Source organism: Cherax quadricarinatus, unplaced genomic scaffold (assembly GCF_038502225.1).
Source record: "Cherax quadricarinatus isolate ZL_2023a unplaced genomic scaffold, ASM3850222v1 Contig901, whole genome shotgun sequence".
NCBI lineage: Eukaryota > Metazoa > Arthropoda > Malacostraca > Decapoda > Parastacidae > Cherax > Cherax quadricarinatus.
The window spans coordinates 26407-41677 of record NW_027195927.1 but is presented as its reverse complement, the minus strand read 5'-3'; the positions used below and the strand labels follow the sequence as shown (position 1 = coordinate 41677).

Here is a 15271-nt window from a genome sequence, read left to right as displayed (position 1 = left end):
TAAGCAATCCGCCTCTTTTACCGAACCCATCCTATTTAAGACCGATTTTGATGCTAAAATCCCCATGACAAATCTGTACACCAATTCACGAACCCTCGGCACCAACTTAAGTTTACAAAACCCATCCCATATTTCCCCCCAATTATACAGCGGAAAAACAGACAATCCCTGCACAATTTCCCCACAACAACAAATGCTGACCATTTGCCCCACTCGGATCCGTTGGGCATTTCTCAATCTTAACAACAAATGCAACATGTCCTCACATTCGATTAATCCCCTGCCGCTCCACCATTTATGCATTTCGATCATTACCTGATCCACCCGGATGCCCTTCTCACCGCCCGCCCTGGGAAACCTCTGCTTTACATAGAGGGCCTTCACCCGTGGCCCCAACGCCAAGAGACCTATACCTCCACGACGAACATGAGTCATGACAACCTCCAGACTTAACCATGCTCTCCCGAAACCCCAAACATAACGTAAGACCCTTCTCTATGGTTCCTGAATATTCACGTCTCTTAAAGGGTACACCTCAGCCACACCCCATACCTTACTATAAACAAGTGTATTAACCACTACTCTCCTCTTTTGCAATGAGACATCCCCAGCTCTTAACCCTCGAAGTCGATCTAAAGCCTTGTTAACCACCAATTCAGAGTTTACCCTTCGGCCCTCCCTCTCATCTGCCATGTACACGATACCACATATTTTAAGTTGCACAACGACTGCCCGCCCATATCTTTCGCCCAACCGCCCCCCCCCCTCCCCCATGTACCTACCTCCAATAATTTCGATTTTGCCTTATTGACGCATATGCCAGTCTCTGCCCCAAAAAACTCAACAATCCATCTCACGGTCTGCAAATCCTCCTCCCCTTTTAACAAAATCGTGGTATCATCTACGTACCCGACCACACGTGCTGCATGGTCACTGCTCAGCGCTCCACACCTCAAACCACCATCCACCAGCTCATAAAAGGGGTTTTGCATACAAGCGAACAGCAGCTGGGAGAGGGGGCACCCTTGTCTCAAACCCCTTTCCATACAGACCAGCTGCCCCAATTTACCATTTACCTGTACTCGTACCATAGCCGAGGCATACAAGGTATCAACCCATTTTACAATCCCCTCTCCAAAACCCTGCGTCAATAAAATAAGCCTCAATAAATCTCTATCAACACAGTCATAAGCATTTTGCCAGTCAAGCCCGAGGACACCTCCCCCTTGACATTCCCCCCAAAACTCCCTAATATGTACATGTCCTTCCCTCATGCTCCTACCTGGTATGCCTAGCTGTCCCTCGTGAATGACCGGCCCCATAACCTTCCTCATTCTGTTTCCTAAAACTTTTGCAAAGATTTTATAGTCAGAGCACATAAGAGATATTGCTCTATATGCACTCAGACCCCTCCACCCTCCCTTTTTGGGCACCAACACAACTACCCGCGTACTTTGTGACATACCTAACCTCCCCTCCGTGAGCATGCAATTCAATACATCAACCAAACAATGCTTCCCCAATGCACCCTATAAAAATCATTTGAAATGCCATCTACACCTGGTGCCTTTCCTTTAATCATACTAAAAATCGCCTCCTCTACCTCCTCCACTCGAATTCTACCTTCTAGTACCGTCCTATCCCTGTCATTTATAACTTTTCTGAAATCCCTTTGCACCAGACCACCCGCATGGGCCCCCCCTACTTCCCTCCGTAGCTTTTCCCCAAACCATAGATCAGCATAAAAACTCATGCTGTCCGTGGTGAGGAGTACTTGACCCGGCAGGTAACCACCCAAACCTGCACATACTTCCAATTGCAAGAGGGCGTCGCCTGTTGTCTGATCCTAAATTTGCGCAAGACACAACCCGAAAGTTTGCCACCCCATAGCACTTCTTTCATACCTATTCTGACTCTAACCACATTGAAACGTTCATTGTGAATTTCTGCAAGGCGACTACGAAGATGTTCAATGTCGTCATACCTACTGCTCTCACCCCTCCAGATAGTTTTGTAGCCCATACCTCCACATCGCCTTCTCCTTCCCCGCTTCTTATAATAACTCGCTATTCCGGGTTTGGCACGCATTTCCCACCATTCCAACAAACATTCACCCGCCCGTCGCGTTTCCCAGAGATTCCTCCACCAGTCCTGAAAAGCGGACCCATCCCCCTTCCCCTCCAATAGTCGCACGTTCAGTTTCCAATAACCTGGATAAACCCTGATTATTCCATCCCAGTCCAAGTCTGCTAGCAATGCACGGTGGTCTGAAAACCCAACATCAAGGGTCTGTATGCGCCCAACTCTAATTCCTTGTGTTACATAAAGTCTATCCAGATGGGCTGCATAGCCCCTGTGAACGAACGTCTGCTCCACCACCATCCACCCCACCCCACCACATCATAAACCCCTGCATCCCCCAGCAGATTCCTTAAGACAGGTAAAACGCACCCCACCCCCCTCGGCTCAACATTGCTATGGTGGATAACGTAATTCCAATCCCCACCCATGACCATAATTAAAGGCAAACCCCGAGTGTAAAACGTTAAAGCCTCTCTCACGAAATCTATTTTAACTTTAGAGTTGCTTTCTGCAGGCATGTAAACTCCAATAAAACAAACCCTCTCCTCACCCCAGTACCCATCTACCCTCACCACCCTCCCACCTCCCCCCTCCTCCCATCTCAAGACACGCCAAGGGCTGGACGCCTTCACTGCTATAGCTACCCCACCCTTAAATTTTAAAGAACTGCTAACATACATTCGGTAGCCTTTTAACCGTAACTCTCGCCCAAACTTTAAATTGTGTTCTTGTATGAAACATACATCCACAGCGTACCTGCACGAAAACCACTCCATCCACACACACTTAACCTCCGCCCACAGGCCATTTAGGTTGATGGCAACACACTTGAATTCACAAAAGGAGGTTTTCCTCTATGTTTGTGGGTCTTTCCCGTTCCCACACGTACATTACACTGACCTTCTTTGACCTTTGACTTCCCAAGGCCCCCCTCACCCCCCGTGCCCTACCCATATGCTGGGCGCTTGCCACAACCCCTTTCAATTTCGACCATAATTTCTTCCCTGGACGCTGTCCCGGTGTCAGGACCTCGTCCACATCCGACACTCCTGCCGTCCGTTTGCGGGAACCACTTTCCACACACATCTCACCAGACGAAGCCTCCTGGTGGACTTCCACCACCACCTCATGCAACCGCGTCAATGTAGTTACGTCCAGGTCCCCCATATTCGGCGAATCATCCTTCATCACCTCTTGACACTCCGGTGGAACGTCTGGGCCATGCTCTGCCCCATCCAGGAGATCGTGTAGCACGTTCTCCAGCAAACTTTCCTGTAACAACTCCACAGGCTCCGCAGGCCACACAGATGGCATGGGCACATTTGTAGTGTCCACCGACAGGGTGGCACACGCCATAGACCGCGTTTCCTCTTGTTGTACCTCCTCACTCCAAAGCTTAGTTCCTTGTCCAGTCGAGGAACAAATCCCCAGATCGAAGGCCTCGGTTCTTAGGACCACAGGAGAAGGTTCCCGGATGTGGACAATCAGGCGTCTGGAGCACTGAGCAGCCATATGGTCATAGGAGTTGCATAACCTGCATGTCTTCCGTTGGCCTGCATAGTGAACGAAAACTTGGGTCCTGTAGTTTTCCAGATGAACGTAAGATGGAATTGGCTGTTTTAAATTCATCTTGAGGTTGAAGGAGCCCTCTGGGAGCTCCTCATATGGGCCCTCCCTCCACACTTCCTTGGTCGCTGCATGTACCGTGCCGTATCTAACAAAAACTTTCCGAAGATCATACTCCTCTGCCTAGAAAGGCACGTTCCTTACTTTGACCCAGGTGACGTATGTGGAGACGTCATGCAGACATACTTCTACGGCTGAATTCACCGCCATTTTTCTCTCCTGAAAAGCTTCCACAATCTTGGAGTAAAAGCCGGCATTTGCGAATTTCACAAAAATCCTCGACATCCCATTGAGAGCCACACCATATAATTCCTCGGTGGGGATGCCGTAGACGTCGCGAATAATGGTAGGCAACAAGACATGCATCGTTGCACCACTAAGAGAGCCACGAATGAATTCAACTCTTCTACCCTGACGATCCGCCATCTTGCGAACTGTAGTACACGGTTACGCCACCAGGTGTAAGCAGGAGAAGGCTCAGAAAGCGTCCTCTCAGCCCGCAGGTTGAGAGACGAATGATTACCCGCACATTGAAGTAGTTCCTGTTTCTTATGGTCATCCAAAGACTCATTGATATTAGTGTTTGTCGCACCTGAGTGGTCAAGAGTCACCAAGTCATGTAGTTCTCTGTCATAGTCTACGTTAGAGGTGTCAATTACGCACACCTTACATTCCTCAATTGTCTTATCAAGTTTGTGTGGAAAAACTAAATCAAAGTCATTCAGGCAGTTAACCGCATTTCTTCGGTAACATTTCTTAAGGCTGTTGATATGATAAAGCTTAGGTTTCCCCTTGACTTCTATGAGGTAATCAACCTTCCCACAAATTTTCAATACCTTATACGGCCCTATTCATGCTACTAATAATTTATTTGACTTTACTGGTAAAAGTATCAGCACTTCATCCCCTACTTTAAAACTTCTACTCTGACTTTTAGTATCAAAATAAGTTTTGTACTGGTCCATTGATGAGCTTAAGTTTTTCAAAACTGTCAGAGGTCTCCTCAAGTTTAGATCTAAGGTCAAAGATAAACTGATAAGAAAACTGAACCTCAACATTCACCTCCTCATTAGTCCATAAGTCATGAAGGATGGACAATGGGCCTCTGGCCTGTCTACCATAGAGAAGTTCAAAAGGTGAAAACCCCAAAGAGTCACTGGGAACTTCCCTCATGGCAAACAAAGCACAGGGTAGGTAACGATGCCACTCCTTAGGTTTAAGGGAGCAAAGTTTTCTTAAAATGGATTTGAGAATTGAATGTTGGCGCTCAATCCTCCCATTACAGCTGGGATGATTTGGTGTTGTAAAGAGAGGCTTCACTCCCAGAAGTTGGTAGAGATGATGCATTAAGTCAGATATTAATTTTGTCCCACGGTCAGACAAAATCTCTCTAGGGATGCCCACTCTGGAGAAGATGGACAAAAGGACTTCAGCCACCTCTGTAGTAGTTATGGACTTTAAGGGAACGGCTTCAGGGAAACTCAAAGCATAATCAACTAATGTTAATATGTATCTATGTCCCCCAGATGAAAGTGGTGATAAAGGACCAACGATGTCAATAGCTACTCTTTCAAACGGTACCATAAAGATTGACATTTTGACCATAGGTACTCGCCGGGAAAAACGGAAGGATGACAGTTGGCAAACTTTACACGATCTACAATAGGTATTGGTATCTAAGGACATTTTGGGCCAAAAATAGGTTTCCCTAATTTTATTTAAGGTTTTACGATGCGAGAAATGTCCGGTCACTGGTAGGTCATGAGCCATTTTAAGAACAGTCTCTCTGCATTGACTTGGAACAACTAAGATGGAATAGTCTATCTCATCTGAATTTAATTTGAATACTGATTTATACAAGATACCTTTTATATATTGAAATTTGTATGAAAAGTTTTTCCTTTGGATAACATGATTTTGTCTAGCTGCATTATGGCAATTCTGAAGAGAAGGGCAATTACGTTGTAAATTGACAAAGGAGTCTTTCGATATATCTAAAGGCTTAAAGTCAGGGAAAGTCAAAGGATGGACAGTAGGAGAAGCCTGGGCTTTGGTCTGAGCCCTAGTTAAGACATTTATAGTATCGTAGGCGATATCCTCACCTTCATCTAACAAGTGAACCGGTGATCCTACTACCTCGCTTTGGAGAGTAGTATCACTGGTTTTTAATCCCACATGAATATCACAAGACATTGCCTCCTCTAAACTGTCGAGGGGCTTCTCTGATTTTACAGGAAGAGGATCTGAAAAGCTTATGTCCATCTTTGGTGATGAAAGGTCAACCTCAGAAGGAAGAATGGCACCTTTTACATTACCTGTTAGTATGGAGCATGAAGTGATGGGAGCTAGTACGGCTTCAGACCAACCTGAGAACCATTTAGATCTAATGTAACAACGGATGGTAGAAAAATTGTCTGTACGGCCCAAGTAGTCTGAAAGGAGAGCAATGAGTTTTTTTAAGGTTAGGGAATAGCTTATCAGAAATGACTATACATGTGCATCCAGTGTCTCGTAAAATGGTAGATACATTAAGTCCATTAACTGTTCCTGAACAGAAGGGTGCCTGGTCATTACAGTCTTCAAAAATCTTCCAACTTTTTGCACTTTCTTAGAAGGACAATCGGGACGTTCATGTCTCTTAACACCACATAAATGACAAACCGGAATAAAAGAAGTCAGTTTACTTTCCACTAGAGGCTTTGATTTCTTAAGATCTGGTGAACCCTTGCCCTTAGGGTTCGATCCCTTTAGGTCTTTATAGGAATAGTGAGCCTCAGCAAACAAGTCAGCGGCCTCAGCAACTTCCTCAGCTTTAATCAGGTTACGTTCTCTAATGAATGTTCGTATCTGGTGGGGAAGAGCTGTCAGGAACTGGTCAGCAACCATGAAGTCTCTAAGAGATTCATAACTGTGATCAATTCCTGAGTTCTCTATCCAAAAGTCGAACAAACGAAAGAGTGTTACCTGCAACTGCTGAAAGTTTTGGCCATGCTGTAAGGTGGCATACCTGGGTTGCCTTCTTAAGTAGGTTATAATTACATATGATATCCTGCGACAAAGTTGCATAGATATTCAAAGCTGTACCAGAAAATAACATACCTAACCTGGTAGCCCAGGTGTCAGCTGGCCATTCACAGAGGGTAGCGGTATTTTCAAACCTAATTATGTATGAAGTTATGTCTTCACCCTCTGTGAAGGGAGGTCAATTAGGTGTGGCACTATATGGAGTAGCTGTATGATGTTCAATTACTCCTTCCTCTAATTGTTGTGTAAAAGTTAACTTTTTATTTTCTAATTCAAGGCGAGATTTCTCTACCTCGCGATCATTTTCTCTTTCTCTTAACTCATGTTCTCTAGCTCTTTCCTCAACTTCTCTATCTTTTGCTCTTTCCTCAAGTTCTCTTAATTTAACTTGTTCCTCACGTACTTTAGCTCTCTCCTCACACTCAAGTCTATCACGCTCCTTTTTCTCCTCTCTTTCTCTTTCTGTCTCTCTTGATTTTCTCTTTCAATTAGATCTCTCTCCTTTTTCTCTTTCGATTCTCTCTCTCTCCTTTTTCTCCTCTCTTTCTCTTTCTAACTCTCTTCTCTCTCAGTTCTCTTTCAATTCTTTCCTGGATCTTAGCGCTAATGAAAGCTTCTAAATTTTTCCCCATTATTCCTAACTTACTCCCAGCGTTCATCCAAAACTAGTATTCCTCCATGCTTGCAAGAATAACTTAAACTACCATGGGAAAATGAAACGGTATATCAAAGAAAACGGGGGTTCAATTCCTGCTCCTCTCAAACTGTCAATAAATCGGAGGGTTCGATCCGTGCTTCAGTTAAACAATATGCGTGAAAGAAAACGGAGGGCTCTACGCCAGCTCCAACCAAACAGCAAGTAAAATGGGGTCCGTTGACCATCCAATCTTCTCACCAAGAAATCAAGAGTGTCCTACAACAGTTCTCTCGAAATAATAAACAGAGCTCAATGAAACAACTTGTCACTGGAAAATCTCGGGTCCCTAGAGTCTATTCCTCCAAATCGTTTCAAGCTCAAGAATAAAGGTGACAGAATTAACTAGTATATCCTGCCTTGACTTGACTTACAATAAATTGAGACTATAACAATCACAATATCTTTTAAATACCTGTACTGTAGTCCTACCATAGAGAATGATTACTCATGGCTGGTGGTAACCGTCTGTGGTGGGCGGCGTTGAAGTTCCAATGGTAGATTCGAGATGGAGTTGAATCTTGATTCAGTCGAATGATCCTGGCAAGGTCGCCACTTGTGAAGGCTTACTCAGCCCTGTGACAACTTCAGTCAGTATTACCAAGGCTGGCTCCTCCTCAGGAAAATTAATGAATAGAAAAAGAATAATAACAGTGAAATATAAATATTTTATTATTTATAAATGAAAATATAAAAAAAATAACATGAATTTATGTCCTACTTGAAAGGGAAATGAAAAATGAAATATAAAAATAATATCTGAATTCAACGCTAATATATGCAGTTAGACTGGTGTGTCTGATGTTGTTGACACCGCGTGTTGTAGAAATTGTAGCCGTTGCTGATGATGGGGGGATCACAGATGTTGAGTGACAACCCAACGACTAGTTCTTCACAGTCTCTAGCCTTGAATAGTCTGTCAAGATGATAGGAACGCAGGTCTTTCACCACTGCAAAGATGAGAGGTAGTTGCCTGGGGTTGACTACACTGAGGTATGCAGATAAAATGGTGATGTCTCAGAACTTAGGTAAAGTTCGTCTCCTTCAACACTGTTTCTTTTAGTTGCCAGATGACCTGAGCTGACATTCCAAGCTAGAAAGAGACAAAGGTTACCTACTGCTTAAGAAGTCACTCTCCATGATAAGTACAGTATTTAAAGGAAATGGTGATTATTTAAAAGCATAACATGGAAATCAAGGCTGAAAGGACTAAGTTTAGTATTGGTCAAAAGTGAAGCTTTCAACCAACATATCCACTATAACAGGAGCAGAGGCTTTTACTTACAGTTGTGCTGGGAGCTGTGAGTCAAGTGATTACTGTTTGGTCCGAGCCCCACACGTGACCTTTCCAGGTGGAGAAAAAAGGGAGGATAGTGGGAGCTAGACTGACCCTACCTTAACAAGCAGCCGGGCAATCAAACTATCGTCACCCATGTACTCGCTCGCTACTCCTATCTGTTGAACTTTTCCCTCACAGTGGTATTGATCAATAACAACACTGTGATTAGTCAAGGATTCGAACCGATGTTTTTGCCCGCCTGATGGTGAGCAGTGTTGTTAATGATCAATACCACTTGTTCGTGGTCACAGTAATATAAAATACAGCTCGTTGAGGTTAGTACACCAAACTGGGAGGAGACTGAAATTAGCTCAGAGGCACCCACACCACTGTATGTCCTCAGACCAAGGGTAACACACCTAGCTTGGCTGGTTGCTTGGTTTTCACAGGACTGCGTGGCTCTGTGGGTTAGAGCATCATGGGTTTTCGCTCAACATGAGGAGGGCCAAAGGAGCATGGGTTCGAATCCTTGGCTAGTCGCTAGGGCTCGAGCCCACGACACATTGTCCCGCCTCGAAAGACAACGCAACGTACATGTTACCTTACCACTGAGCCAGCGATCCTACGAAGATCACGCATCCAGCAGAGCTACATGTTTTTCTCGTGAACAAGGACACTCGTGGAAGTGGTATCTCAAGGATTAATTTCACAAGAGTCCTAGGATTACGAGAAAAACATGCTGGATGCGTCATCTTTGTAGGATCGCTGGCTCAGTGGTAAGATAACAATTACGTTGTGTTGTCTCTTGAGGTGGACAATGTGTCGTGGGGTCTAGCCCTGGCCTGCCACAGTTGGGTAAATGATTCAAAATCACTTGTTTCATGATTTCATTTATATATATATATATATATATATATATATATATATATATATATATATATATATATATATATATATATATATATATATATAATGTGTGTGTGTATGTGTGTGTGCAAAACAACCACTGTGAAAGAATGGAGAAATTCCAAGCGCTTTCGTGACTACTTGTTGATATTTTGAGCCCTATTTTTGGCAAAATTTCTAACTTTAATGTTAAAAAACAGAGATTTAGTTGATAAATTAAGCTCATTGACTGACTTAAATGATTTTAACGTGGTTAGTTTTGATGTTACTTCCATGTTTACGAAAGTTCCTGTTGATGATTTATTAAGTTTCTTATCTGAAGAACTCGTTAATTATGATTTACCATTGCCAGTTCCTACTATCATCAAACTTATTAAACTTTGCATTGTTGATGCAAAATTTGTATTTAATGATAAGTTTTATACTCAGAAGTTTGGTATGGCAATGGGAAATCCTCTTTCACCTGTTCTTAGTAATCTATACATGGAATTTTTTGAAACAAGGCTGCTTAACACAGTCCTCCTTAATGGAGCTAAATGGTTCAGATATGTTGATGATATTTTGTGTCTTATGCCCAAAAATGTAGATATACACCTTTTCCTTGGCAAATTAAATAGCTTAGCCCATTCTATAAACTTTGCTGTTGAGTTTGAAGAAAATAACTCATTGCCTTTTCTAGATGTTTTAATTATTAAGGGTAATAATGAATTCAAATTTAAAATTTACAGAAAACCTACAAATAACTGTTCTTATGTCCAGTATTATTCTTCACATCAAGATAGAGTTAAACTGTCTGTTTTCTAATCAATGTTTTTGAGAGCTTTATGAGTTTGTAGTCCAGAGTTCATAGATGAGGAAATATCTAAAATTTATGAAATAGGTAATGATCTGAAATACCCAAGAAACGTAATTGATAAATCTTTTAAAGTTGCTAGAAATACTTTTTACAATCCAAAAAGGGACAACCAGCCTTATTCAACTAAAAATATGTTAGTTCTCCCTTACCATGAAAACTTGGTTGATATGCCTTCTCTTCTTAAGATGTTTAATATTAAAGTTGTATTCAAAAATCTTGATGCAGTAAAAAAACTTTTGAAAAAGAATTCCCCCCAAAATGCTGATGGATGTGTCTATAAGATTCCTTGTAAAATTTGCGATAAAGTTTATTATGATCAAACTGGTAAAAATCTCGAACTAAGCTTAAAACAACATAAATATAGCATTAGAACTGGACAAGATTTCAATACTCTATTTATTCATGTGAGGGATTTTAACCATCCAATTGATTTTCAAAAAGTTGAGAAAGTTGTATCAAGCAAGTCCATGGTCGACAGGAATATAATTGAATCTTGTTTCAGAAAAAGCAGTTTTGACAATGTGAATATTTCCTTTGGTTTATATAAATTATATCCATTTATAATTAATAGAATTTGGGAAGAATTTAATAATACATTGGACAATAGTAATGGGTAGAATAGTTTATTGGTGGGTTGTGTGAAGGACCTGTCTAGTTGGGCCGGCGGGCCTGCTGCAGTGTTCCCTTTCTTATGAGTCGCGTGTCAGGTGTTCCTTTGTTGTGGGATCTGATAGTGAGGTGGGGGCTAGACCCTTTATATACCTTCCTTTGATGCTCTGCTTTCATTGTTCCTTGATAATGTGAGTAGTCATGTAAGCGCTTGGAATTTCTCTATTCTTTCAGAGTGGTTGTTTTGCATATTCTGAAATCACCTGTTTACTGTGATCTTATTGCATATATATATATATATATATATATATATATATATATATATATATGTCGTGCCAAATAGGTAAAACTGGTCAATTAGCAAGAACTCACTTAAAATTAAGTCCTCTCTAAAATTTTCTTTTATTCATTTAAAGATATTTTTTTATTTATGTTTATGTAAAAATTAATAATTTTGTACCAAAAGAACCTTAGAAAACTTACCTAACCTTATTATAAAAAGCGCAATTTAATTTACCCTAATCCAACTAAATATATTTTAGATAAGTTTACAATAATTTAATAATAAACTAACACAATGAAATATATTTTTTCATTGGGTTCAGAATGAGTTTTGCGAAATTATTGCATGCACAAATTTTCGCTTGTCTTATTTGGCAAAAAGAGCGTTGCTATTTAAGCCAAAATCACAAGTTTTACCTTTTCGGTACGACATACATAATGTTTCTGGAGAATATAGGGTGGGACCAGCTGATCAGTTGTACAATGGTGGACTTTTTGGTGTGGTGGGACGCAGGTACCCACAGTAGCTGTGCGAGTCTTGTTGAGTCCTGTAAAACATTATGTCTGGGAGTGATGTTACCTGAGTAATTGTGTGATGTTACCTGAATACTTGTGTGATGTTACCTGAGTACTTGTGTGATGTTACCTGAGTATGTGTCTGATGTTACCTGAGTACTTGTGTGATGTTACCAGAGTACTTGTGTGATGTTACTTGAGTAGCTGTGTGATGTTACATGAATATTTGTGTAATGTTATCTGAGTAGTTGTGAGATTTCCTTGAAGAACGTTTAAAAAAACATTGTTTCTGGTACCTATGTTATTCTTGTTGAGAAATGGTTTACCAGCTAAGGGTAAAGTTTAAATATAGGGGGAATTTATCTGATAAGACCGCTGTCACCCACACAGCCGCCCCTGCAGGCGAGGTCTTGAGAAGCTGTCTTGACCACTTCCCAACGGGCTGTAATAGAGTATATTAGGTGTGATTATAAATTACCCTTAGGGGGTGTTATGTCAGCATATATCAGTCACTGATTGCTGATGCCACTTGCTTGTGTGGACTCAAAAGTCCGCACCTCACTGCCAACTATAGGTTGATTACAAACTCCCTGCAACACAAGAACTGCGCAGTCCAATTACAAGGTAATTCATAACCTACCTTGCTCTTGTAGCGTGAGCTATGGTGTTCTTCACACCTTCGACAGGTATCGGTGACTTGATAGAAGCTGAAGTGTCCTTGGATGTCCACGTCTTCCATAGTCTAGGAATACGCACACTGGTACACTATGTTCCACAAAGTTTGTCTTTATTGTTCACAATCTTATCACTAAAGAAGCTGATCACACTTCTCTGTAAGTGTTTTTCGTGTTCTGTGAGACACTTTGTTCACACTAACGCACGGATCAGTGTTCTTCGTTGGTTATCCTGGCGTCAGTGTGACTCCCAGTAGGGTGAAAAGTAATCTGACCTCACAGCATCCTACGCCGCTACAATGCCCCTAGAACATAAAGGAAAAGCTGACCTAGTACTTTTTGCTTCCTTGCCAAACTTCCTCCATGAAGCAAAGCAGAATGCTTAATTCTTGCTGTCTCAAGCATAGACACAGTGTACACTATCTTTACCATGGTAATAAAGTGGGAGCAAGATTTTCCTTAATTGTCCTGCTAAGGTAAGAGATGGACTGTCTCTTACAACTACACTTTGCAACACTGGACTCTTGCAAGGAGCGGCGGTCGCTTGACCACGTCACATACTCGTATTGCATTTGGGATCAATTACTTGCTGTAGCAGTAAACAGGATATTTGCCAATTCTGAGAGGGCTGGGCCCCTCAGGGCTGAAAGAGGCTGAAAGGGGCAGAAGGGGGCTGATACCCCCCCCTTCTGGAGAAAATTTCTCCACAATTCTCATTTATTTTTTATAGTGAGCAAATACGTTTACTTTGCATATATAATATGAATATATTTTTTTTTCCAAATCTGGCATGTCAATAAATCTTAATATTCTATATTAAAATACACTAGAAAACACTAACTTGCCTGAATTAATATCATAATATTTGATGGAGTAGTAGTTCTTATTATCTACAAAGTTGATACTAAATGCAAGATAGAGAGTGATGTCAGCCTTGTTAATCTTGATGTCCTCTGGTAAAGGGTAAGGTGACCTCAGGTCAGCAACACATATTAGGTCATCATAACAGGCGCGGTTGAAAGTATTCACTTGCTGTAATTATAATATTTATATTAACTCTATAGACCTCACAACCAAAGTGAAAATGCTGAGACATAGAGACAGTTTTATTGTCTAAAGTTCTACAAATATTTATATAAGAATATTTCTAGAGATTTATATATAATTCCCTGAAATTTAACAATGCACATCAACATCAGCAATTTATAGGTTGCAATAATGGTTATCATTGCATTTTAAACACTATTTTCTGATGTTTTAGAAATTATTTTTCATTGACTATCACTAAATGTAGTAAAAAATAATTTATTAGATTTATATTTGTCAAATTCTTTATCAAACAAAACTGATTTTATTTCTCACACTGGTTGACTGTGATCTGACTCACGTAGTAATATTCCTCACACTGGTTGACTGTGATCTGACTCACGTAGTAATATTCCTCACACTGGTTGACTGTGATCTGACTCACGTAGTAATATTCCTCACACTGGTTGACTGTGATCTGACTCACGTAGTAATATTCCTCACACTGGTTGACTGTGATCTGACTCACGTAGTAATATTCCTCACACTGGTTGACTGTGATCTGACTCACGTAGTAATATTCCTCACACTGGTTGACTGTGATCTGACTCACGTAGTAATATTCCTCACACTGGTTGACTGTGATCTGACTCACGTAGTAATATTCCTCACACTGGTTGACTGTGATCTGACTCACGTAGTAATATTCCTCACACTGGTTGACTGTGATCTGACTCACGTAGTAATATTCCTCACACTGGTTGACTGTGATCTGACTCACGTAGTAATATTCCTCACACTGGTTGACTGTGATCTGACTCACGTAGTAATATTCCTCACACTGGTTGACTGTGATCTGACTCACGTAGTAATATTCCTCACACTGGTTGACTGTGATCTGACTCACGTAGTAATATTCCTCACACTGGTTGACTGTGATCTAACTCACGTAGTAATATTCCTCACACTGGTTGACTGTGATGTCACGTATAATATTCTGACTCACTTAGTAATATTCCTCACACTGGTTGACTGTGATCTGACTCACGTAGTAATATTCCTCACACTGGTTGACTGTGATCTGACTCACGTAGTAATATTCCTCACACTGGTTGACTGTGATCTGACTCACGTAGTAATATTCCTCACACTGGTTGACTGTGATCTGACTCACGTAGTAATATTCCTCACACTGGTTGACTGTGATCTGACTCACGTAGTAATATTCCTCACACTGGTTGACTGTGATCTGACTCACGTAGTAATATTCCTCACACTGGTTGACTGTGATCTGACTCACGTAGTAATATTCCTCACACTGGTTGACTGTGATCTGACTCACGTACTGTGATCTGACTCACGTAGTAATATTCCTCACACTGGTTGACTGTGATCTGACTCACGTAGGTTGACTGTGAATATTAATATTCTCACACTGGTTGACTGTGATGATCTGACTCACGTAGTAATATTCCTCACACTGGTTGACTGTGATCTGACTCACGTAGTAATATTCCTCACACTGGTTGACTGTGAATCACACTTGTTTACTGTATCTGTCACGCGTCACGATATCCTCACACTGGTTGACTGTGATCTGACTCACGTAGTAATATTCCTCACACTGTGTTGACTGTGATCTGACTCACGTAGTAATATTCCTCACACTGGTTGACTGTGATCTGACTCACGTAGTA

General features: G+C 41.4%; 1 protein-coding gene across 1 annotated transcript in view; it reads right to left on the bottom strand.

Annotated features, from left to right (window-relative positions):
- LOC138851531 (uncharacterized) overlaps nt 1–15271 on the bottom strand; it is a gene marked incomplete at its 5' end in the record, with an annotated part of 111911 nt that overhangs the window by 76815 nt on the left and 19825 nt on the right. Inside the window, one exon of the mRNA XM_070080743.1 lies at nt 13390–13580. Within this exon, the coding sequence (XP_069936844.1) occupies nt 13390–13580 (191 nt within the window). The remainder of the gene's footprint in view (nt 1–13389; nt 13581–15271) is intronic.